Here is a 23,768-nt window from a genome sequence, read left to right as displayed (position 1 = left end):
TACCTCTTAGGAAGGTGCCATAGTGAATTAACTGTATGATTATAATGTAAATGAATCAGATAAGCATAGAAGCATCCTTTGTCTACATTAACCATTTAAAAATCTGATATCCATATAAAGCCACAGTAAAACGATGCTGTTAAAAATTTCAAAGTTGTACTAGATCTGCAATTCTGCAAAGATAGAATGTTACAGAGCCCTGTCATCATCTGAGATAAATTGGACTTTAACTGCAAAGCCCATATTCCTCCCCAAGCAATTTGTGGCTTCAAAACTTTGCTTGGAGCTCAGTAATGCTGATGACCATGCACGGGAAAACTGGAACACAAGCCCATTAAGGGCCAGTATCTACCATGCAGTTTCTGAGGTTTCTCCAGAGCCCTAATCTGGATAGATTTTCACTGGGATAACTTCTCTTTTTAACCTCCTTACAATGCATTTCATATATTTACCTCAATGAAGGAGAGTTACAATCTTTTGAAAAACATGGTCAGAGGTTTTAGCTAACATTTCAGTGTGGCCTATACTTTACAAGCCATGTTCTCCAACAACTGTAAGAACTGCTCAACCTTTCCAGGGGGTGGGGAATTCAGCCATGGCAGAGACCAAACATGAAAAAGTCCAATACAAGTAGTTAAAAGCTGGCAAAATTACAAACATCTGGGAAGAGGACATTGCCATAAGAAGTTGAGGCACTACGTGGAAGTATCAGTGGTAAGCCCTGTATATAATAAAAGGTAAACAAAGCTTAACAAACACTGTCAAAGCAGGGAGGAAGTGGACTTTAACTAACAGACAAGTAGATTTCACTAGAAGTAAATATTTTAGTGCTGGTTTTGTTACATAAAGACATTCATACCTACAAAAAGCCAAATTCTCAGTTCTCTCGCGCTGGTTTTTGCTACTGTGGCCTTAATGAACTCAAGAGTTAAACTGACTTAAAGCAAAGACAGTTAATCTTGTGATGTTACACAGAGTGTCCAACAATAGCATTTCAGCAACATGCACTTTGTATTCTGTTACACACTGAGAGAAGAACTTCCTGACAACCAGACCTGTAACACATGGGTGGATGTGTAATGTGCACATCCACAGCCAGCACCCCGTGCCATCAACTGCCTTCAGGAAACACTCTCTCCATGGAAACTTCGCAGGAGAAAACGTGTTTTGTCTTGTGTGTGACTTGGGAAGTAGGTTTGTCAGCCCAGGGCAACAAATTAAAAAGATTGTTTATGCTATGCAACTTGCCAGTGTTTGTTAGTAGGCATTTCTCCTTCTCACCTTTTAATAATGGGGACAGGAACTTTGTGACTTTAAACAATGACTAATTTGTTCCCATGAGAGCAAAAAAACACTCAAGTGACAATGAAAATATAAGCATTCTAGAAAACAAATGCTACAACATATTCATGAAAATGAGCATTCATATCAAATGAGAGAATATCAAAGACTATTGCTCTTTCAAAGAACTTTTTCCCTTGCAGAACTCAGCAGCTGCTCATTTACTTTAACAAACTCTCTAACAGCAGCTAAGAATTTGCCCCTAGAATTACTACTATAAAAGAGTAAATTTGCAAGTGCAGCTGAGTTTCACTTCTGTTCTGCCTATTCTGGAGCATTGCTATGCACCATGAATTGGAGGTGATGCTTAGCTTGGAAATTATTTTGTTGTTCATATACTTTGGATATGCTGCCTAGGTACCTTTGATACCAAGACTGTCTCAATGTATAGAGCTGAATTAGATCCATTTTCTATCACTTAATATAGACTTTAAATTTGCCCATGGAACGTGTCCACACTAGACTGAGAAGAAGCCTCTTGGCAATACTGAATTATCATACTGAATTGCTTCCATCCATTTGCTGGGGCTGCCAAATTGAAATGATGCATGTCAAGGCAACCCCACACTGAAAAGTAAAAGATAGCCTCTTAAATGTTCCATTTATAAAGCTTTTTATTCACAGTCAGATTTAGTATCCCCTCTGAAATATATCACTTTACAAATTGATACCTTGCCATTACAAGATTTCCACACCATATTCACTCAGCTTAGTAGTAAAAACAAGCTTTTGCTCTTTTCCCTTTGGTACAGCTGATGAAAACTGAGCAGTTCAAGGTCTGCTTCTCAGATCACCAGCACTCCATAGATCCAGTATTCCATAGATCCACAATCTTCTCCTGCAGGGAAGGTTAAAAGTCAGTAAAAAGGTAAACTGTTAGTTCTATCAGTGAGACATTACAAGTGCATCATATTGGAAAGCAGAAACTGAAGGAAAAAAAAAACAACCAACCACTAATGCTAAGGATGCTAAGAGTGCTCTGCCAAACAAAAGCATCCTTGTGGACTTCTTTAAACTTTCTGCAATAAATATCACTCAAACCAAATTAAGACCAAAAATTATAGTCACACTGCAGAACTTAAATGCATTTTTTTCCTAATATGTGTCACGTGGGATTCTAAAATGACAGATTGTATTTATTTTCGGTATTATTTCCCCATAACTGCCGTAGCCTAACACCTCTTTTTTTTAATCACTGGCAAGCGAATGTCTAACTAAGAAACATAAATAATAACATAAACTAATAATGCCCTGTTTTAGCATCTTTACATGTCAGTTTATGACAAAGGAATAACCTGCCCTGTCCACATTTGGGATGCAATCAGTTTCTTTGGTTTAAAGTTTGTCAGACTTTCCCTTTTGGAGAAGTAGAACATTTCTGTGAAGCTTCATGATAATTCCTCCAGTTGCATTCTGATTTGCATGCCACTGTGTAGCTGAAGTTCTTTCCAACTTCTGAATTGCATCAAAAATTTTGCTGTAGTTTCCTTACACTTCAACTCCCTAAAGCAGCTCTACATTACTAGCCAGCCACGTCTTATGAAAGAAGAAATTACATTCTGACCAAGCTCTTTCATTTTTTATGGAAAGCTTGGCACATATGCCAGCCAGCTTACAGCAATGCTAAACAGGGGAATTTTTTTTCCTAGGTATAAGGGTTTGGGGTTTTTTATGTTGCTTGCAATAGAGGAGAATCTGCATGAATTGAGTCAAAAGTTCAGTGAGACCTTGCCAGAAGGAACCCTATGCCACAAATGCCACGTACACCAATATAACTCCACCTGTGCTTCCAGTTACAGACTGGACTTTGCTGTTCATGACCTCCAAAAGCCTTCCTGTGGCCAATATCCAGTAGAAGCCTTGATCTAGGTCTCTTCTAGGGCTGCAGAACCAGGTCTTCATCAATTGCTGAGTATGTCATTTACTATGAAAAACATCCTTGTAAAGGATTTTCCTTTACAATTGTCATGGTCTCAGCCCTGCAGTTAAAAAACGAATTTCAGTCTTAAACCCAAGAAAATTCTGAATTGTGAGAGAATTTTGTTTGTTCAGCTTTTATCATTCCAGATAAATAAGTTTGAGGAGATTTTCAATAAAACTGCAACACTAGTAGTTTTTTGACAAAGCTTCATGCTAGCATTGATTTTCAAGGCCAGGAAAAAACAGGATGACTTAATAAAACATCCACTCCTAGGGATGCAGTTCTCCAGTAATAAAAATACTGAAGGAGTAAAAATGAGCACCATTGATATGTTGACTTCCTAAGCCACGGCTAGTATTTATAAGGGTGGGAATTTAAGTCCTAGTAAAATTCTTCCTTTGTTTACAGCCACAGTAAACTCTCTGTCAGAGAGATGTTTTCTAGGAGTAGATCTGCAGAAGCTTTACACAGCTGGGAGAACACCTAGTTTCTCACATCAAAGATACACATTTTGTTACAGTAAAAAATCTCTTTATATGGCTAGGACAGTTAATGCCAAATTGCTATTTTTATGCAGTTATTTGCCACTAATACTAGTGGGATTTAAAGTCTTGAGTTGCATTTTCATTTCTCTTCTGAAGTGTTTTTTCTTGTAAGCTTGGAAAATTCCCCATCCAACCTCATATCAGATTCTAGTCACAGCTGATAACTTCACATGCTCTTGACAACCTCATCAGTTCCTTGGTACAAAGACTAGAGAGCAAGAAAAGTTCCAAGAACAGGTTACCCATTAAATGCCTGTATCAAAACAAAATCTTTAACCAAATAATCACTTCGGTGATGTAAATAACACTTAGAATTCACGATCTTGTATTTCAAGCCTCTTTCTAATAGGGCTGTTAGTGAATAACAAGCACATGGTGACAATTCTTAGTTTGTGGGTGTTTAGGTTGTTTTGTGTCAGAAAAGCAAAGCCACAAATCCAGGCTATGAACAGCCACACTGAATTATGCGAGTCTTAAAAAAAACAAAAATGTGTACAAAATTGCTTTTGTTATATCTACTTAAACTGCCCTATTACAAATGTCAAATACCTGTATATAATTAATTATTCCAGATGGACTTCCACCTCAGTAAGTCTTAGCTAATAGCTTTGCATTATTCTTGTTTAAACATTTACCAGTGAAACCTGTGTACTTTACCGGACAATGAATTATGATCCTTTTCAGAAATTATCCTTTTAAAACAAAAGCTGTAATTGAAGCTTAAGAGGAAAATCATGTAATGGAAATGCCCTTCAATCCCCTTTTAATTAACAGCTCTGTGCGTAAATACTGAGCTACTCATTTCCTCAAGACAATGCCTCTCGAAGCAGAGGATGTTATCTCCCAGAAAATTTCTATATTAAAGTGCTCTGGGGTTTGTGCCACTTTAGGCCACTTCTATCCTACTGTTTTCCCCCTTAGTCCAAAGAACACTTGGCTTTCCTTCTATTTTTTTTTTAAATTGATGGGTTTGAGATTAGCGTTTTGAACCTCATGCTTTGCACATGCAGACCTCTACCTTCACAGCAAGCCCAGAAGTCTATTTATAACAGAAGATTATCAAGATAATAAATAAAAAAAAATAGATATTTACAATAGAAGTCTATTTATAATAGTCGAAGGCTGCCATTTGCAGTTTGAAAGGGGTACAAGACAGGACTAACAGACTTCCAAATAAACTCTGTCCCAACCTACTGACCATACCAAGAGAAGAATTGTTTTACCCAAGTGTGCCATCTTTGGTGAAGAACACACTTTGGGCCTTTTGCATTTTTAACCTTAATTGCACAAAAAAAAAAAAAAAAAAAAAAAAAAAAAAGAGACTCCCAAGTAGAGCAGCTTTTTTGTTTGGCATATCCATGACATTAACCTGGAGAAATAATGCATTCTCATTTTAACTTTCCACTGGTGAATGTTTATGGGCTTTTGACATATACTCACTTAAGAAGTCCTGTGGATTTGAGGCAGCGAGGTTATGTACCTACATCAAAATATATACAATTCAGTTCTCTTGTTAGCTGCATTGAAGGAATTGCTATTTATTCAGAGTTTATCATAAACAGGAACATGTAAATTCTAGAGACATGCTATGCGTTTAATAAACTTGCCAATGAACTTTTACTTTCAAATATACATTTTTAGATAATCAGGGAGAGAAGAACCTTCATTTTAGTACCCAATTCAACTCAGTCCACATTCTGCACTGCACAGCTGCAGTACAATGCTGTGAGGACAGTAACCATCCACTGCACATCATCCAGCTTGCAGCTATACTGGATTCTTTGTTCTCATCATTTAGTCTTTAGCATTTCCAAACCACTTTTGTGGACTGCTACCCAAACTGCATTTTTGTGAACTAAACTGTTTTATTTTTCCATCATAAGGGTACTGCTAATTGTCAAGCAGCTTTTAGGCAGATAATTGAGCTTTGCATTGCAGTGTATTGAGAACTAAACCCACCTATCACACCTCCTTTCCTAAAGGGCTAAGCTTCACACTTTGAGGAAAAATACAGTGTTTGCAAGAAAGAGCAGTGGTTTTTACTGCACCAGAGGACACTTTCCTTGACAAAGATTTGAGAAACACCAATGGATGACCACACTCTACCACCTCAGAGCACATTTCTCAGAGCATCAGCAGTAAGGGATGAGCACTGCAGCCAAAATTCCAACCAAGTTCCTGCATGTGCTGTTTCCTAATAGCTGTCCCCAGCCTGCTCCTTTTTTTGGACCCTACAAACTGCCCTTAGGGGATATCTAATTTTTCCATTGACTAGACATGGGGGCTTGGAGTGGAATCCAGGCTGTCTGCCTGTGGCCCCTGAAGCTCTGTTTTCTCACAGGGAACAGAAGTAAGGGAATATGGCATAAGTTCAAGTTCAGAAGCTGAAAAGGAAACAGTTAAACACAGTGAATAAACCTTACAAAACTCTACAAACACAGCATTTCACACAATGCTCTTTCATAAACACCACAGACAGGATAGCATTGTTTGAAACATTTTAATATTCAGGAGATTAAGGACATATAAAAAAGTGTCAATAAATCATTCAGTAGTAAAAAAAAAAATGTAAATCACAGGTATTATAAGCAAAACATCACTAGTATTTATTACCAGCAAGTGTATGTCAGGTCTTTATCATTTGGGTAATGAGATGTCACTCAAACATGCATCCAGTGGCACTTTTAGATACACATTCAATGCAATTGCCTCAGTGACAAGTGTTCTGGACAAAATACAGTCCTGTAAAATTCTTAAGTGTAACTTAATCTGTTATACAGCACCTCTGTGAGGTGCATGCAGTATGCAAAGCAATTAAAAATAAGTACTAGGTGTCTCTAATTTATATAAAACCAAGATTTAGTCCTTCTTTCTCTTTTTTCCTTTAGCAGGAGTTTTGGAACTATGTTCATTTTCTGCATTTGGTTCCCAAAGTGCATTTTTTACAAATCTAGAAGCAGCTCCTTTATCGAGTCTGGATGCCTTTTTCTTGTCTGTTATTTCTTTGACCTTGTTCATGTATGTTCTTATTCTCTCCTAGGGAGAAAAAAAAAAGAAAAAGGAAAAGTATATTTCAAACCATTCTTCCAAGACTGCAGCTAAAATGAATTAATGCGTAAAAGTTCTCCACACTGTACACTTCTATAATACCTAGAAGAATAGTATCATTTAAATAAATATACCAGGCTCTTTGCAAACTTGAGATATCCCCTTTAGCAAACTGTCCATCACAGGTATCTACCATACCTGCATGACATCCACTGTAACAGGAACACAGTGTCCTACAGACATGAAGACTCTGCATCTAATCTACACTGAAATGAGAACTGTTCTTGCAAGCAAAGTTAGAAAATAAATTACTGAACTCAGTTTGGACGACATAAAGATGGCAAAATAATATTTAGATATGACAGATTTATAGATGAAATATACTGCCTACCGTCACAAAAAAAAAAAATACATTCACCATGTCCAAGCAAAGTCAGAAAGATGTTACAAGCATTACACACACAACCACGCAGAAGTCTATGGCTTAAGATCCTGAAATGGTCAAGGGGACTTACCAATGAACTTATATAAGGCAGCCTGAAGAATTTCCAGCTGTACCAGAAGCTTCTTTTATGACCATAAATAACAGAAACAGCCTGTTTCCACTGCCATTCCATAAATCAAGGGGATACTTTCTTGCCATCTTTGCCCACCACAGTCATTTGGTGTCTATGTGGAGTTTTTTTGAACAACACATGGCTTGGACTCAGCCCCACCCAAGTATACCCTCCCAGTTTAACAATCTCATTTCTGTGCCTACTCATCCTCATCTACTTCTGAAATAAATAAAGAAAATTAGAGAAAACTAACCCCTCTAAGATGGAAATCCCCCTCTGTTAAGTGCCTGCTTCTCTTCACTGAGTAGAGAGGACACTTACAGTAACTCAGTAAAATATTTAACAGTTTGGTTGACTTTTGATTTCATGTCCACATATTTAGCCTAATATAGCCTTCAAGTATAGGGCCTTCAGGTGTTAATGTAATACAAACAACAGTAACATATATCTACACAGATATGTAGCCCTTTACCTGATACCTGATTTATAAATGTGGATTAACAGAACATTTATGGCTACTGCTAAAATAAATGTTGATCTGTAACCCACACATTTCTCACACAGCCATTGCCACCTCTTTGGATCTGGAACAAAAGCTACAAGACCTACACTACAGAATCTGATTTTCAAGTGTTCAGTGACCATTATAAGCAACTGTCAAAAACCTGGCCTCCCTGTCTGTAGCAAAAACACAGCTTTAATGAGGAGAGCTTTACAAGGTCTGAAATCATGATCGACTGTAATATTTCTTTGGTGGCTGAGATGGCTAATGAGAACAGATGGCAAACCTGCATGTATCAACATGGGAAAAAGGAGCTGAAAAAATGTCAGTGTGACAAAAGAAATGAATTCTGATAGCCTGAATGTGAGTTTTATTAATACAGTTTGAATTCCTGTATGTACACAAGGAGAGCAATTCTAAAAACAAAAGAATCCTGACAGAACACTCTTTTTTAATTCCCTTTCCACATGAATAAGAACATCACAATGCTCTTGGAAGGAAGGAATGTGCATTCATTCACCTTGAGGCTTGCAAAAGGAAAAGAGAGCTGGATAAGAATCTAGGCTGTGATAATTCACTCATTCTTTGGAGTTAAAAAAGACTGGCAGTTGTGAAGTAAAATACCAGCATAAAATATCCACAGCAGAAGAGATAAAATTTTTTAGTATCATTAAATTAACAAAATATTCAGACACTATATAACATAGGAGGAACAAGAAACTGACTGAAAGCTCATGAAATATTAACTGATGTATTTTTTTTTAAGATGATACAGTCTAGACTACTGAAAACCTCACAAAATTAAAAATAGAAATATTCTTGTTATTCAGGCTGGCTTTCCACATTTTGCAGCCCTATCTCCCATTCCACTGGTTATGTAAGGATTACATTTAAGGTGAGTATTTCACGATGGCCTGGATTTAATATTTCCATTTACACAGGAATTAAAATGGGTAGCGAGAAGTTTTGATTTCTATTTTTTCTTCAGGCTAAAATGATTTGATATTTTAAGTCAGCAGAATTTTCGAGATAGCCGGCCTTCTGTACCGTAGTCATGCATCTAAATGGAACATAAAGACAAACCTAAAAGATTTATTATACGTTGTAAATATGTCACTAATGCAGAGTTACTGGACAATACACATACAACTGGTGCCAAAAAAGCTTTTAGCTTTGTTGCTGAACTGGATTCTTTACTGCTGAGAAAATGAATTAATGGAGGACTTGGAAGGGGGAGGGGGGCTCTTTCCCGTCTCCGCCAGTAAATCAACCACACTCTACTTTTAGAGTCATACAAAAGTAAGAACAGGCAGCCTCAGAGATTAACATGATTCCAAGTATTTATAAGAAAAAAATGCCATACTGGAAGTTATAAATTATTATCAGACATGTAGCATTTTTCCATTTAACAGATACAAGTGAAAAGCTGCTCTGTTCAGAACCCAATTCTTAAACAAAGGTGGAAAAAAAGACAAGATAAGATGATATCATTCATCATCTTGTTTTTTTCTCATTTCAGCAGACCCTACAACTTTACTTTAAACAGTACTGTTTGGAACTAAAAATATTACTTTCTTAATTTAGAGAGCCCAGCAGGGTACATAAATAGTTATATAACACCATGTAGCATATGTATGCTATTATAGCAACATATCAATATTAAATGTAGATATAAACATTTCTTAACTTCTATACGGGCTAAATGTCCTGAGCAAGATGCATGCAGTGTAAAGAACTTACCAGTTCTTGTTTCACTGGATGTTCCTTTGGATTGATTCCTTGAGTAGCCAAGTATACTACAAGAAAAAAACATGATTTTTTTGAAACTGAAGTCTGTCATGACTGAGGGCCCAGTCAAGCAGTCACATAGGAAAACTGCAGTTTCCACATAAAATCATTACTAAGAATTGAAGTTAACTATGTTGTTAAGTATCTGGCAAACTGTTATCATCAAATGTTGCAGCTAAAAACCCCCTGAACAACTAACATGATTAAACTTTCTGCCCTTAAAAGGACAGAAAAGGTTGCCACTAAAAAACAGAAACATCTTCATGCATGTACAAAGTCAGCTTTTCTAAATATAGATTTTTGATTTGGAGTTTCAACATCATTTACCTTACGGATGGCAATAATGTGGGTCCACAGGGTAACCACAAGTTTTTAATTATTTGGCTAAAACATGATTATTTAATGTTTGCAGCTGTCTAAGTGTTCAGATAGCAATCATAAATACCAGTCTTTCCTCCTACCACATACTTACCCCAGAACATGGAATTCAACGTGTACACCGAAACCAAATCCAGCTTTGCTTGCTCAAGAGGATCTAACTAGAATGAAAAAAAAAAAAAAGAGCACCACATTTGCACATTTTTAAGTAAGGTATGCACAGATTTTTATAATTGTGAATATATTAGTCAAAAAATACACACAGAAGGATCACATTTTTGCACAAGTTCCCTGACACCATGTTTACGCCTACTTCCATGCCACCACAGAACCATCCTCTCCTCTCCAAGTATTCTGTAATTTTCCCAGTCTGATTTTAAATGTCACAGTCCCACACAACCAAAAGAAAAAAAAATCTCTTGGCATGTAGCTCTTGGACTACTATTCCCATAGTCAGAAATAAGTCCCTGGTTTTCCACTATAATTTAATTAAAAATAGCTGTTGCTATCAATGGAAGGGAAAAAAAAAAAAAAGTCTTAAGATTGCTGAAAAACTCAAATGTGAATATACAATGAATGAATGTTAGCACTATATTGTGTGTTCAGTGCATGCTGGAATATTTAGGGATGTAAAGCAAAGGAAGAATAAAGGTAATGAGGGTTTTTTTTTTTCCCCTTGACTGTCAAAGTCAATTTATTATTTCAGTCCTACAGGATTTCCAGAAACTCTGATAACATCATTGTACAGCTCACTAGTTCTAACATGGATACTGTCAAAAGATCTGTGTTCTCAAGACTGTTTTCTTCATAATTTATTTGTTTAAGAAATCCTCTTAGGATAAAGAAGCTCCCTCATGGGCTGGCTTTTTCTTGCCCTACAGAAAGAAATTACATGTTAGGCTTTAAATGTTAAAAGATAAGAGAGGTTTGTATGAAGTTCTCAGGCAGTACCTTTATGCCCTGATAAAAAGCCACATTTTAGAGACTTATGCTTATAACATACCTAGAGGAGACAGCTCAGGCTCTGCAAGTCTAGACTTCCAGAATCAGATCAATCCTCACTGCTGTCAGGTCACCTTTATATCCCCCCGGGTACACAAAGTTCCATTAAAGTTTGTTGCAAGGAAGTCTGAGACAAAAATGTGAGTGCCCTCTCCATTATCAAAGAGCACTCTACATGCACTTCAAGGAAGGTCAGGAATAAGCCAGAATGTCCTCTACCTAAATGACTCACTGGTAAGATCATCACTTACTAGCATGTGTTTCAGTGTTTAATTTGTGAGACTATTTGGATATCTTAGAAATGTAAGAGTTTCAAATAGTACGTATCAAGGGTAGGAAGTGTCATATTTGTTACTGAAAACCCAACAGACCATTTTATTTCAGTTCAGGTTCCCAAGTATTCCTGTATTAACAAGGAAAAGGTTTTCAAAAGGAAGATTATTTACCTTTTGCAGAAGCTCACTCCTGGAAATGGACATCATTGTCTTCAGCATCTCATCTACAGAACCAAGAGATTTTTCAAATGCTGCGAGATAATCATGAATTTCAGTGGGGTATTCTTCTGAACTATTATCATCCTCTGACATTTCCATCTGAAAAGAGGAAACAAAACCAATAATCCTTTTCATTAGGCACCTACAGAGTCAAAAGCATTAACATTTATTCATTAAACATTATAAGAAATGCCTACTTGTGAAGAGTTCTAGCAAGTTATGTCAACAGTGACACAGTTAAAAGGTCCTGTAATTTCAGGGATATCTCCTGACTGCTCTGCAAAATGGCACGAAGGAGCACTACAAATGACATGACTGTAGTACCTATTCTTGCAATGGTCCCAAAACAGCATGTAGCTTTTATGGCCTGTGATAGAAAGGAATTAGTTGCTTGTTTAAAAGAAGTGCTCTATAAATCACACTACATAAAGAGCTACACCAAGCAACAGGCAGGACACCAGAAAAAAAAAAACCAAAAAAAACACAACAACCAAACAGGGATATGGCTTCAGCCTGTCTTAGGAACAGACATTACTTCAGCTTTACAGTGGTTATTCAGCACCAGTTATGTCAGGGTCAGTTACATCTCCCAATGCTAAATTTAGCAGTCGGTCAAAAAAAATTCTTCTTGTGAACCCTGTATCCAGTTTTCTGAATTCTCTATGGGGTATTATAATCTGCAATATAACTCTACCCGTAACAGAGCTGAGCTAATTCTGGGATTTCAGGATACTCTGGATATCTTGTAGACACATCAGTGCACAGCAACTGGGAAATAAGATGCGAAAAATCTCAAAGTAGCCCTTTTTTGATCCCAGCAGTTATAGTACCATGGCACTGGTTACTGCCAAGCCACCTGCTGGCTTATTCTTTAATTCCTCTCAAATCATAAATCACGTATTATCTTTGGGATTTAATGTTACTTAGGGCTATGTTATTTTCTACGACTTCTGTGATTGAGCAACAACTTTTGGAATGTTCTAAGGAAAGAAGAGAAGAAATATGCAATTTTCCTGCCCCTTTGGTGAGCTGCATCAAGAACAGTGGGAGCACCTGGATCACTTCAGTCTTTCCTCCTTAGGATGAGTGTGATAATCCCACTCCCCAGCTGCTGAGTACAGAGGGCAGGAGCAGGAACTGGAGAGGTTGCACTTTATCTATGAACACAAAAGCCCTGTGGTCAGTGCAAACAGCTGTCAAATCACTGGAGTTTGTCTTAGATAACAATTTTATCTTTCCCTTTTCCTGGTAAGAGCATGGTATGTGTGAGAGAGGCTTTTTATTTATATTGCCTCTTGGAGTCAAAAAGGAATAAGGTTGGGAGAAAAACCAGCGTGGACCTACTCAAGCCTGTCTGCAACTCCAGTTTCAACCACACCAGTGTGATTCCAGAAATATGATCAGCCAATTAACAAGCCCAGTTTCACTGCTGTTGCTTGCATAGTTAAGAATTACAACCCTACTCAGCTGCATAACTGTTCATCCTGGTCAGAGCTGGTTTTCAGACTGAGTACAGAATCACAACACCAACCACAACTACTGGAAGGTCCCCTCCCTACCCCTGCATGTAATCCACACATGTAAATAATATTTCAGTCAGCTGCAGCACACCTAAGCAAGAAAGCTGACCTGGACCTACAAGATGCTGCCCACAGAAAGGCAAAATACCACTACAATTATTTCTGACATTTAAGATAACACTGTGTTTAATTCTCTCCGGGGCACCTGCTCTATAATCACCCTTGTTAGGCTGATTAAAAGGGTTCAGAAACAATGTTTGTTGTTAACTTTTAGTCATATGATACATCATTAAAAAAAACCCTCAAAGCTACAAAAGAAACTAGATTTTTCCAGTTATTAGTACAGTTAAGTTTGGTCAGAAGGTGTCTGTCCATACACATTTCCTACGCTTACACATAGAGGGAGAGAGGTGTAATCCAATCCAAGAATAATCTGCAGAGTTTACCATCACTGCAGCAGACCTGCTATGGTCTTAATTTGATGGACAGGCATGAACATAGTGATAAATTCCAACTTTACTCACTCCCTTTATCAGTGTATCCAGCACCAGCAAGAATAAAAAAACAACCAACAAAAGCCTGTAGCAGGAATGTGTTATCAAAACTAACTTGAGCTGTTTTACAGCAGTTGTAAGAATAAAGTCACTAGAGGATATTTGATATTCTTTTTGGACTAAGCAAGACCTAAAGAATAAGACAGAAGAACAGGAAGATAAAAGGAAAGATAACAGATACACTTCAAAATACATTTTGCACTGATTGTTGTCTTATGAACCAGACAAAATTAAGTTTGTCCTCATATCACAAAGTATTCATTTGACACTGTCAATTAGCAAGGAAAGGGAAAAACATGCATTGGACTTCAATGGACTTCATTGATAAGTCCATTCCTTCTGCCCAGGGAGGAGGAAGAACTTGTTGAATTTGTGTTTTCTGTTCATTTCAACAGGAACCAGCAAGTTCCTACTCCTGCTGTGTAGGGACCTCTCTCTTTTCATTACACTGTTGTTTCAGCATTGCTAATCTCCAAGCAGGATATGTTACAGTGCTGGCGCATGCCAACAGTAAGGCAGCCTAAAATAATTCTGATAACATTAAACCAACAAGAGTAAAATTACACTACATTAGAAAACGTGTACACCGGAAACTCCACAAAGTTGTTTCTGCCAAAATTAATACACAGGTTGCACAGTCACACCTGCAGAATGACAAAGCCAAGGATGGGAGGAACTGAGACCACCTCAGTGATTCTCTAAACACACCTAAAGGCTATACTGCCCTCAGTAGTTACGTCTCGGTTATTAAACCACTAACAAAACCTTCCTCAAACCTTTTCAAATGTTTCTCCATGTATTTCAAACAAGCAAATATTTAAGTCAGTTCCTGAAGTTGATGTTTACTGGACAGGTTTTCTGTTTTGAATTTACTGATTTTCAAGCAGATTTTATTTGGCACAGAGATCCCACTTTAAAAATTAACAGTAGTAGAAATGTTCAGATAAAAGAAGTAACAAAATCTTGCTGAGTAAGCATGTGAACAATAAGGAATTCTAAAGGAAATAACACAGCATTTTCATTATCAAGCAGTAACACTTAAGATGCAGAACACATAAGCTGTGGTTTTGTGCCCAAAAGTAATACTTTACAAGATCTTTCACTATGAGAATGCAAAGGAAAGTTCACAACCCATAAACATAAGAGAGAAGAGGCCTACTTTGGTTAAGGGCAAAAAAACAGTGATGAAAAATGTGGTCTGACTTCATAACATCAATCTACCAGAAACAACTTTGCCTTTTAACCCTGAGCTCAAAAACTGCCATGTAGTTCTTGGGGAAAAAAACCCAAAAATATATATTTGAGGGGAAAAAAGGACTTTACATTGCAAAGGTAAAGCATTTTCATGAGAAAATTTATGCATTGCATTTAGGTCTTTCAAAAAATGTTTTACAAAATGAGTTCCCACACAGGTAGAAAATTTCTGGATATACTTATATTTCTGAAAGATTCTAAATAAATTCTCATTTATTCAGAAACATTTACGTAAACTTATGCTTAGAAAACAATTAACACCTTGTTTTCTTTGCAGTCAACATATGAATAAACATATAAACCAAAGCAAGTAATACACTGGAACCACAAAAAGGGAAGAGATGGACATTATTAATGAACCACAGAAAAGTCACAAATATGAAAAGGAAAAAGAGAAAATATGTCATCTTCTGCAGTCTATATAAAGAAGACCAAACAGGTGACAATCAAAAGCAGTTTGCTGCAGTATTAATGTGGCTATTGATCTAAGATACAACCAGGTTCAATGCTGTATTAAGGAATTTTAAATAAAAACAAACAAAATACAGATGGTTGTGCACAATACAACTAGCAAAACTGCCCATCTTTACATTTATCTTCCAGAAGAACGAAAAGAACTGCAGGCTTCTTTTAAGGAAACCACACCCATGACTGGCATACAAAGGTAAGTAAAGGAAAAAGAGAAACTGCATAAAAGCACGTGGCTTTTATGAATATTTTTTAATATATCTCGTGCTTTAACACGAGCCTTAGAAAGTAATTGCCAGCTGGCTTAAAAAGCAAAACCAAACTTCCCTTCCTGCCCACTCCCACAGCTAAACTCTGTCATACTGAAAGACATAAACTCTAATTAGGCCCTGGGTACCTCTATGAGAGATTTTGCTGAAGATAAATGGGGAAAGTAGTGGAAGCTACATGCATCTGTCAACATGGCAATAGGAAACCCCTAAAGACAATTAAAACATGCTCAGTGTTAGTGTCATGCACATGGCTTTCAACTGGCATTAAAATTGCAAGTTCAGGATAAAACTTGTGTATTTGGAATATTTTGTAACATGTACAAAAGACAGAAGTAATTTGGTGTTCTAAATACTGCAACTCACTTCACACTTCATGTTTATTCTTACATATTCCCTAAGCACTAGAAGGCCTTCTCTCTGAGCTCAGATCTTTTGGTTTTTTCTGATTATTCACCTAACAAAAATCAGATCAGACTTTCCTTCTTCCCATGGATATTTACAAATTACACAGAGAAAACCAAAACCAAAACCAACCCAAAACCTTTTGCTCAGGGCATATAAAACCCGCTCTCAAATTCAAAACAAACACATTAGCAACATCAATAAGACAAATCAAATCTGTCAGCTCCTGAAAACTGGCACTGTTCTCCCTCTTGTGAGTTCTGACTCACAGCCTGCAGTGAATACAGTGGATGTGCAAGCACAGCAAAGGTGTCCCTTCTGCTCTAACACTGTAGTTCACTGCTGTGGATGTAGAACAGAACAACCAGCATCCTAATTTTAAAGCTACTGGAGACCATGACTAAGTTCTTTGGCCACAAACCTCTTTTGGGCAGAGAAATCCATGCTTGCAAGACTCTAAGTACAAAAGGCTCTCATCTGTGACAGACACTCCTTAGTATTACTGCTGATAATAAATAATTACTTGCCCACTGGTCATCATGGTGCCTACAGATCTGTTTTGCTATTAATGCCTTTCAAGCCAGCTTGGGGCAGCTGGAGAGCACATCTAGTACAGTTAGAGCTCTCTTGCAACACCAACTCACAATCTTGTTTGCAAGAAAGATTTCCATGCCAGAAGTAAAAGGGCCTACCATGAAATATCAAGCGCACACCAACAGGCTTACCTTGATCCCCTTAAAAATATCCCAACTCAAGCCATGGCAGTAAGCCAGTGCACAATTTGCACTATACTACAAATGGGTAACAGCTGAGCAATCATTTTTAACCCTTCCTTCAAAGCCAGGATCCAGCACCAACACCTGCACAGAGCCATCCTACAAAGCAGCTCACAGCCATCGGGCTCTTGGTGACGCCTCTGAGAAAAAAATCTCTTGAGCTTCAAAGGATTTGCAAATTTATTCTGATCTGTCTTAAAAGGAGATTAAAATTTAAAGGGAGGGGATAATATTTATGAGGCTCTCTTACACTTCAGCCCGTGGCAGATACCACATGAGAAAACAGTCATCTCAGCTTGGCTCAAGCAACCCACATTCACCACAACCCCATCTATATCCACACAGACCATCCCTGATGTAAACCTTCAGCTTGATCCTCACAATTCATAAAACATTTTTACTCTCTGCAATCAGCTGTCCTAAATTCCACATCTTTGATGGCAAAGTCGTTTCCTCTTCTGAACAAAACCAATATAACCTGCTCTTGTTCAGCTCCAACCTGCCAGTACCCCCATCAGTTAAGTACAATGATAAAACCATCTTTCTTTAGGTATGTCCAGAACACTCCTTCCTGAGAGGTTTTCACAAAAGCTCTCACACTCAGAACTATGCTGCCACAGCTCAGTTCAAGGCTGGGGCTCTAAAGTGATGCTAAATTTGTATGTCTAAACTGGTCTTTAAAACACACACTTTTGGTTGCACTGAAGCTACCAAGTTCTCATACAGCAAAAGATGGTCTCCTTGGACAAAGCAGTTTACACACAGTGGGGACAGCAATCAACACTGAATACTTCTGTCCTACCAAACTTGCAGTGAACAGGAAAGAGCCTGCCTCCAGTCTGCAGCTCCTGTATGCTCCAAACCACAGACTTTACAACCTCTTCTAAAATTTACTGCCACTCTCCACTAGTATCAGCACCACGAATATCTAGAATTAAAGCCAAGGAGTTTTTTATTTCTTTTAAACTGTTGACCACTTGCTTTGTTTCCTTTAGCCACCGGTTCTAAAATGCATGAAAAAGCACTTCCTTCTATCAGAATTCAATTTCCTCTACTTGCATTTTGTGCAGCACCTCTCTGTACAGTTTTGAACAGTGACCTCAATGTATTTTGGCTGTTTGCTATTTGACTGTGCTAACAAGACTCTGACACTATTAAAAGCATATTTACCCATTTTTTTGGTTGAACATAACACAGTAACTGTGGGATGTTGTGTTCTAAGCGTTGTCTTCTTAGAACTTATCTCACTAATGCAAGAAAAAAAAGGCCAAAATCTTTTCTAACTGTCCTCTAAACAGAATTTAAGAGCTGATAACATGATGCAACTTCTAGAGAAATGGGAAATACTGTGTGATGGCATAACTAAGCGTGTCACATACCCCGAGGCCCTGCAGAAAGCCTCACAGCAAGCCTGCATGAAGGATGGAGAAAAGGTTACAGTGAAAATAAAGAGCTCAGATAGAGGTAATCAAGTCTGCGACCTCAAATCTTTCATAGTCTGTTATCCCATCCCCTTGGCACCATCTTTCAAGTTAACAATATCAAGCTTCCCTCTCACCACTCAAGCAGTGACCTGCATTTCTTCTTTCTCAGCTGCCTTTTTCAGCTCTGATGCTGCAACATGTACCAGAAGCTGTGATGGCCAGTACCATTCCAGTGCACTGTTTAATTATTTATAGGAAAAGCAGATCACAGACGATTCTAAAGTGATCCTGAAAATCTTAAACCACTTCAAAGAGAAAAGGCACTTATCTGAAAGGTTTGTGTGACTTCTGCACTGCATTTCTAACGGGAAGCCTAAAAATTCTATCAATTACTTTCAAGTTTCTTACATTCTGGAGTAGAGGCTTGTGTTGAGCATTTTCTAATTTCTTTAGCAAGGATCACACTCCCATGGGATAAGCAATATCCAGGTATTTTACATTGTTATTTTATATTTTTAAAACCAAGAAATGTGCCAGACACCTTTCAATTTTGATTTTACAACCCAGATATTCCATTTTTGTTTGTCTCAGAAATTAGGCCTTTAAACTGGCGTAATGTAAATTTTAATTTGCAAGCCAAAGTCCCTTCTAAGCTTTAGAAAGCTGTTACAAAGTGTAAGGAAGGCAACATTTTCACCCTTTCAGCAACATGAGAGAACTGGAACAAGACCTATTTTGTTACAAAGTACTCGAGCTTAGTAGTTTTAAGTACCACCTACCTTTCTGTTAAGGGAAAAAGAGTGCTGCTGAACTACTTTAGCCACGGCCTGTACATGCAAACTGTATCTTGTCCTTGAAACAAACACTCCTCTTACAACAGCTAACAAGTTCTCAAGGCTCCTCAAGCCCCTTTTTAACAGGAATAAAACAATTTACTGCCTACAGCACAGCCTAAAAAAAAAAAAAAATATATATATAAAAAAGCCAGTATTCCACATTCTCTTTTTCGTAGATATGTAATCAAAGCCTATAGTCCATATTCTCTTTTTCATGGGTATGTAAGCAAAGCCTATAGTCCATATTCTCTTTTTCATGGGTATGTAAGCAAAGCCTATAGTCCATATTCTCTTTTTCATGGGTATGTAAGCAAAGCCTATAGTCCATATTCTCTTTTTCATGGGTATGTAAGCAAAGCCTATAGTCCATATTCTCTTTTTCATGGATATGTAACCAAGTCATGCATTAGAACATGTCAAGCCATGTAATGCCACGTGCACTGAACAATCAAGGCCAGGTTGGATGGGGCTCTGTGCAACCTGGCATAGGGGAAGGTGTCCCTGCCCATGGCGGGGGGGTTGGAACGGGATGACCTTTGAGGCAACCCTTCCAACCCAAACCACTCCATAAGCTGCGTTCATTACGCCCGCAGCCAACACCAGCAGCGCACACCGCGTGTCCCCCCCTTGTGCGCGGCCACCAGCGGCCCCGACTCCCGACAACGCGCTTCCCTCTTTGCCAAGGCCTCGGGAAAGCCCTAAGACCCCGGGAGGCTCCCGGGGACACACACACGGGGGTCTCTCCCCGCTCTTACCTGGGGCGTGGGACACTCGGGAGCAGCGGCAGCGGGGCGGGAGCGGCGCCGGCGCCCGGCGGTGACGCCACGGGGCGGGACCGGGATACGGGAAAGGGGAGGGATGTGACGAGCCACCCGAGAGGGGAAGGGAGAGCCGGAGGTTCGTAAATAGGGTGACAGCGGTCGGAGGGTCCGCGAACAGTCAGAAAATTATACGCTTGGCGCGGAAATCGGTGTAAGTCAGTCCCTGAGCTACGGTATAAGCGCACGGCAGTGCTGCTGGGATAACGGGATGGGACGAAAGGGAAGGGAGGAGGAGGTGGATTGATGGGGAGGGAGCGGGGGCAGAGAGAGAGAGAGAAAGAAAGATGAATTAAAGAGGGAGGAGAAAAAAGAGAAGAAAAGAAAAGGAAAGAAAAAGAAAAGAAAGAGAGAGAGAGAAAGAAAGATGAATTAAAGAGGGGGGAGAAAAAAGAGAAGAAAAGAAAAGGAAAGAAAAAGAAAAGAAAGAGAGAGAGAGAAAGAAAGATGAATTAAAGAGGGGGGAGAAAAAAAGGAAGAAAAGGAAAGAAAAAGAAAAGAAAGGGAAAGAAAGAAAGATGAGTTGGGGGGGGAGAGAAAAAAAGAAAGAAAATGAGAGAGAGGAAAAAAGAATCATAGAATCAGCCGGGTTGGAGGGGACCTCTGAGATCATCAAGTCCAACCCTTGAAGAAAAAGAAGAAAAGAAAAAAAAAAGGAAAGGGAAAAGGATGGGAAAAGGAAAAGGACAAGGAAAAAGGAATAAAAAAAAAAGAAAAAGAGAAAAATAAAAGCAAAAGAAAAATAAAAAAGGAGAATAGAAAAGGGGGAAAAAAAAGAAAAGAAAAAAAAGAAAGATAAATCAGTCCTAGTCCTGGTTCCAGTGTCGATCCAGCTGATAGGATGTCCAGGGCCCTGGGGGACACTGCCCAGCTTTGGTGGGAGTTGCTTTATAAGGACAAGTTTCTCTGCCCTGAAGAGGTTTCTCGCTTTCTAGGCAAATTATTTACCATGCACAGTCCATTGTTTCAGACCTTTCTGGAAATGAGGCAGAGGGCTTTGGGGATCTTGAGGTGTCTTGATCCCCCCTACAGTCCATGCCCACTTCTGGCCTCATTCCTGCACTCGGGCTGTACCGTGTTGTGCTTATCTCTAGGAACTACAACAAGGATGTTTGCCCCAGAACTGATGATTCAGTTGGCTCCAAACCCATCCAGTTATCAGTGTTTAAGACATACACATTAGCCCCTTGTCTTCTGGGATTCTACAGTGCTCTTTTGAGGCAGAAAACATGCTTTCCAGCAGCCATCTCCTCTGGGTAGAGGAGGTAAACAGCTGGCACAACACGTCTCCAGCTGTTCCGCATTCCCAATTGCTTCCTGGAAAAAGGGAGGCACAAACTGAGTTTAGATGGTACCCAAATCCCAGCCATCACACGGGGGCATTCCAGCGGATCAGTGCCTGTTCCTGCCTGAGGCTCCACATCTTCGCCTCACCCTCGAGTGAGGGTCGGTTTCTAATGGTTGTGTTTTCCACTGTGTTTCTCCTCAAGTCCAGAGGAGGCCACCAATATGATTAGAGGGACGGAGCACCTCTCCTATGAGGGAACTGGGATTGTTGAGCCTGGAGAAGAGAAGGCTTAGGGGTGACCTAACTGTGGCCTTCCAGTACCTGAAGGGAGCCTAAGAGAAGGATGGAGAGGGACTGTTTGCATGGACATGGGGTGAGAGAACAATGGGGAATGGATTCAAACTGACAGACAGTGGGTTCAGATTGGATATTAGGAAGAAATTCTTGACTGTGAGGGTTGTGAGGCACAGGTTGCCCAGAGAAGCTCTGGGTGCCCCATCCCTGGAAGTGTTCAAGGCCGGGTTGGATGGGGCTCTCAGCAGGCTGGTCTGGTGGAAGGCGTCCCTGCCTATGGCAGGGGGGTTGGAATTAAATGATCTTTAAGGTCCCTTCCAACCCAAACTATTCTATAATTCTATAAGATTTCAGCAAATAAATCCAGGTTCAAAACGCAGTGGAGTAATAGTGTTCCACTGCGAGAGCTGGCTGACTGGATGATGGTACCAACACATCTGTGGCTCCCAAAGATAAGATCTGCTTTTTACATATTTACATTCTGATAAATAGTGAAACAGAAGTCAGTATCTGCATCAAAAATACTGCCATTACTTGCCAAAGACCTTTTTCCACCTCCTTTCTATTCAAACAGTCTTGTTTGAAGCTTCTTGTAGCTCAAGTCTGCAGCCTGTCTCCTCCAAGGCAGATCAAGATAAGATCACTGGAATGCTTCAGGGAAGAGGGCCTGCTCTCAACTGTAGGTTATGCAGGAGTGTGTATGTGGCTGATTAAGTCGTGGCTGGTTGCCTGAAGGGAATGTGCTGAGCTGGCTTGCTCAGTATCAGGGTTTCTAGAGGAAGAGAAGAACAGGTCCAGCCTGGAGAAGGACGAGGCTGGGGAAAGTGGAAGTGTGTTTGTGAAGGGAACAGGAGTAGAAGTTTGGGGTCTTGTCTAGCTTCAGTGCACCTCCCTGCACCTTCAGTGCAATTTAAAATGCTGCAAAAGTGAGCTTCCTTTTAATAAGCTGGCTTACATCTGAGTGCTATCCTGTGTTGTTCTAATTGAATCAGTATGAACTGCAAATAAGAGTCTCCCTACTCCCAGTTGGAAGCATATCTAAAGATCTTCAGATGGAGTAGTTACTTGTTTACATCTTGTCGGTCTCCTTTTCCTCCAGGAGATTTGGAGGTTTAGGTTCTCAGTTTCAACCAAAAAGGGCTGAAAAGGCAATACAAATATATATATATGTATTTATAACAGAGTATTTATGAAAGCAGCAAACATAGGGATTATTTAAGAACCTTTCAGCTGTATGTGGGACACACATACAGATAGTAGAATCACTGGGGTAGGGAATAACATCCCTACTCTCTGCTAATATTTTAGGGTAATAACAATACATTTAGCTGAATTTTCATAACCATTTCTTATTTTCAAAAAACACATTCTTAGTTATTTTCTCATGTTCATTTTTTCTAGTATAACTACAGAATTATGCAGTGTAGGTAAAAGGGAATTTAGGAGATTTTTTTTTTCCCAAAAAAAGTCAGAAATGCAAGCCTGAAGGGTAGCAGAGAATTAGCAAGACCTGCACTCATAAATAAAATAATACTTTGCAGTTCCAGTGCACCAAGTGCCTACAAGGATGTTAGAACACTTAACATATGTTTAGTTCATTCTTACCTCAGTATTCACATGTCACAGGTTGGGAAATACAGGGAGGGAAGCTGATAGACTAATTGATTTACCGAATGTTAGGTAGGAATTGTTGCCAGAGTCTTATTTCCTAAACCCAATATTTTGTTTCAATTACAAGATCAAAGGAAAATGCAACACATGCTGATCAATGTTCAGATTCAGCCAACTCTGTTTGCAGAAGATTGTAACCATGTAAAGCATTAATGCAGTACAGGTTGTACTCGGTATTTCTTGATCATACAGTGTGGCTCTGTCTCCTTCTACTGGTTTACATTTGTTATAGATGTGCTACCACTGGCTCCAGACTACTACAGATTTATACTTTTGTTCAGTTAACTGGAGTTCCTACACTGGTACCACAAGTCTTGGAATTTCTTGAGACAGTTCACTCAGGGGATTATTAGGTATATAAGCATTCATTTTCTGCTTAAAATGGCTGTACTGATTGTTTGGCTTTCAAGAGCAGAGAGCGAGGAGTTAAGAATTTGCATTTATCCCAGCCAAAATCTGATTGAGATACAGCTCATGTAATTCAATTGGTTTGTGCTGGTGCCACTCTGAAAATATATTATTATTTTATATATGGATATCTATACAAAAATCTATCCAAGAAAAGCTATATTGCCATCTGGTACTTAATGGAAGCCATTTCATTTGAGAGGCCTC

The 23,768-nt window shown here is 38.9% G+C and overlaps 1 protein-coding gene across 3 annotated transcripts; it reads right to left on the bottom strand.

The window, feature by feature from the left end:
* Positions 1–6,288: 6,288 nt before the first annotated feature.
* On the bottom strand, positions 6,289–20,029 carry C1D (C1D nuclear receptor corepressor). Of its 3 annotated transcripts, XM_064647610.1 has the most exons (6): positions 19,838–20,029; positions 19,026–19,197; positions 11,529–11,675; positions 10,175–10,241; positions 9,655–9,710; positions 6,289–6,843 (listed from the first exon to the last, which is right to left on the bottom strand). In XM_064647610.1, exons 3-6 carry the CDS (start codon positions 11,673–11,675, stop codon positions 6,667–6,669), a joined length of 447 nt encoding a protein of 148 aa, XP_064503680.1. In that variant the 5' UTR covers positions 19,026–19,197; positions 19,838–20,029; the 3' UTR covers positions 6,289–6,666. The 3 variants fall into 3 exon arrangements, with proteins under 3 accessions (XP_064503680.1, XP_064503678.1, XP_064503679.1); XM_064647608.1 differs by lacking the exon at positions 19,026–19,197; XM_064647609.1 differs by lacking the exons at positions 19,026–19,197; positions 19,838–20,029 and adding an exon at positions 12,630–12,733.
* Between the last annotated feature and the right edge of the window lie 3,739 nt (positions 20,030–23,768).

This window comes from Pseudopipra pipra, chromosome 3 (assembly GCF_036250125.1).
Source record: "Pseudopipra pipra isolate bDixPip1 chromosome 3, bDixPip1.hap1, whole genome shotgun sequence".
In the NCBI taxonomy this organism is placed as follows: Eukaryota; Metazoa; Chordata; class Aves; order Passeriformes; family Pipridae; genus Pseudopipra; species Pseudopipra pipra.
This window is presented reverse-complemented; position numbering and strand designations above follow the sequence as displayed.

Coding starts and splice junctions, on each gene's coding strand:
- C1D (XM_064647610.1), bottom strand. CDS start 11,675: ATGGAAATGTCAGAGGATGATAATAGTTCAGAAGAATACCCCACTGAA. Junction 10,242..11,528: donor GGAGTGAGCTTCTGCAAAAG/GTAAATAATCTT, acceptor TTTTCATTCTAG/TTAGATCCTCTTGAGCAAGC. Junction 9,711..10,174: donor GTTGAATTCCATGTTCTGGG/GTAAGTATGTGG, acceptor TTTTTCTTGTAG/TATACTTGGCTACTCAAGGA.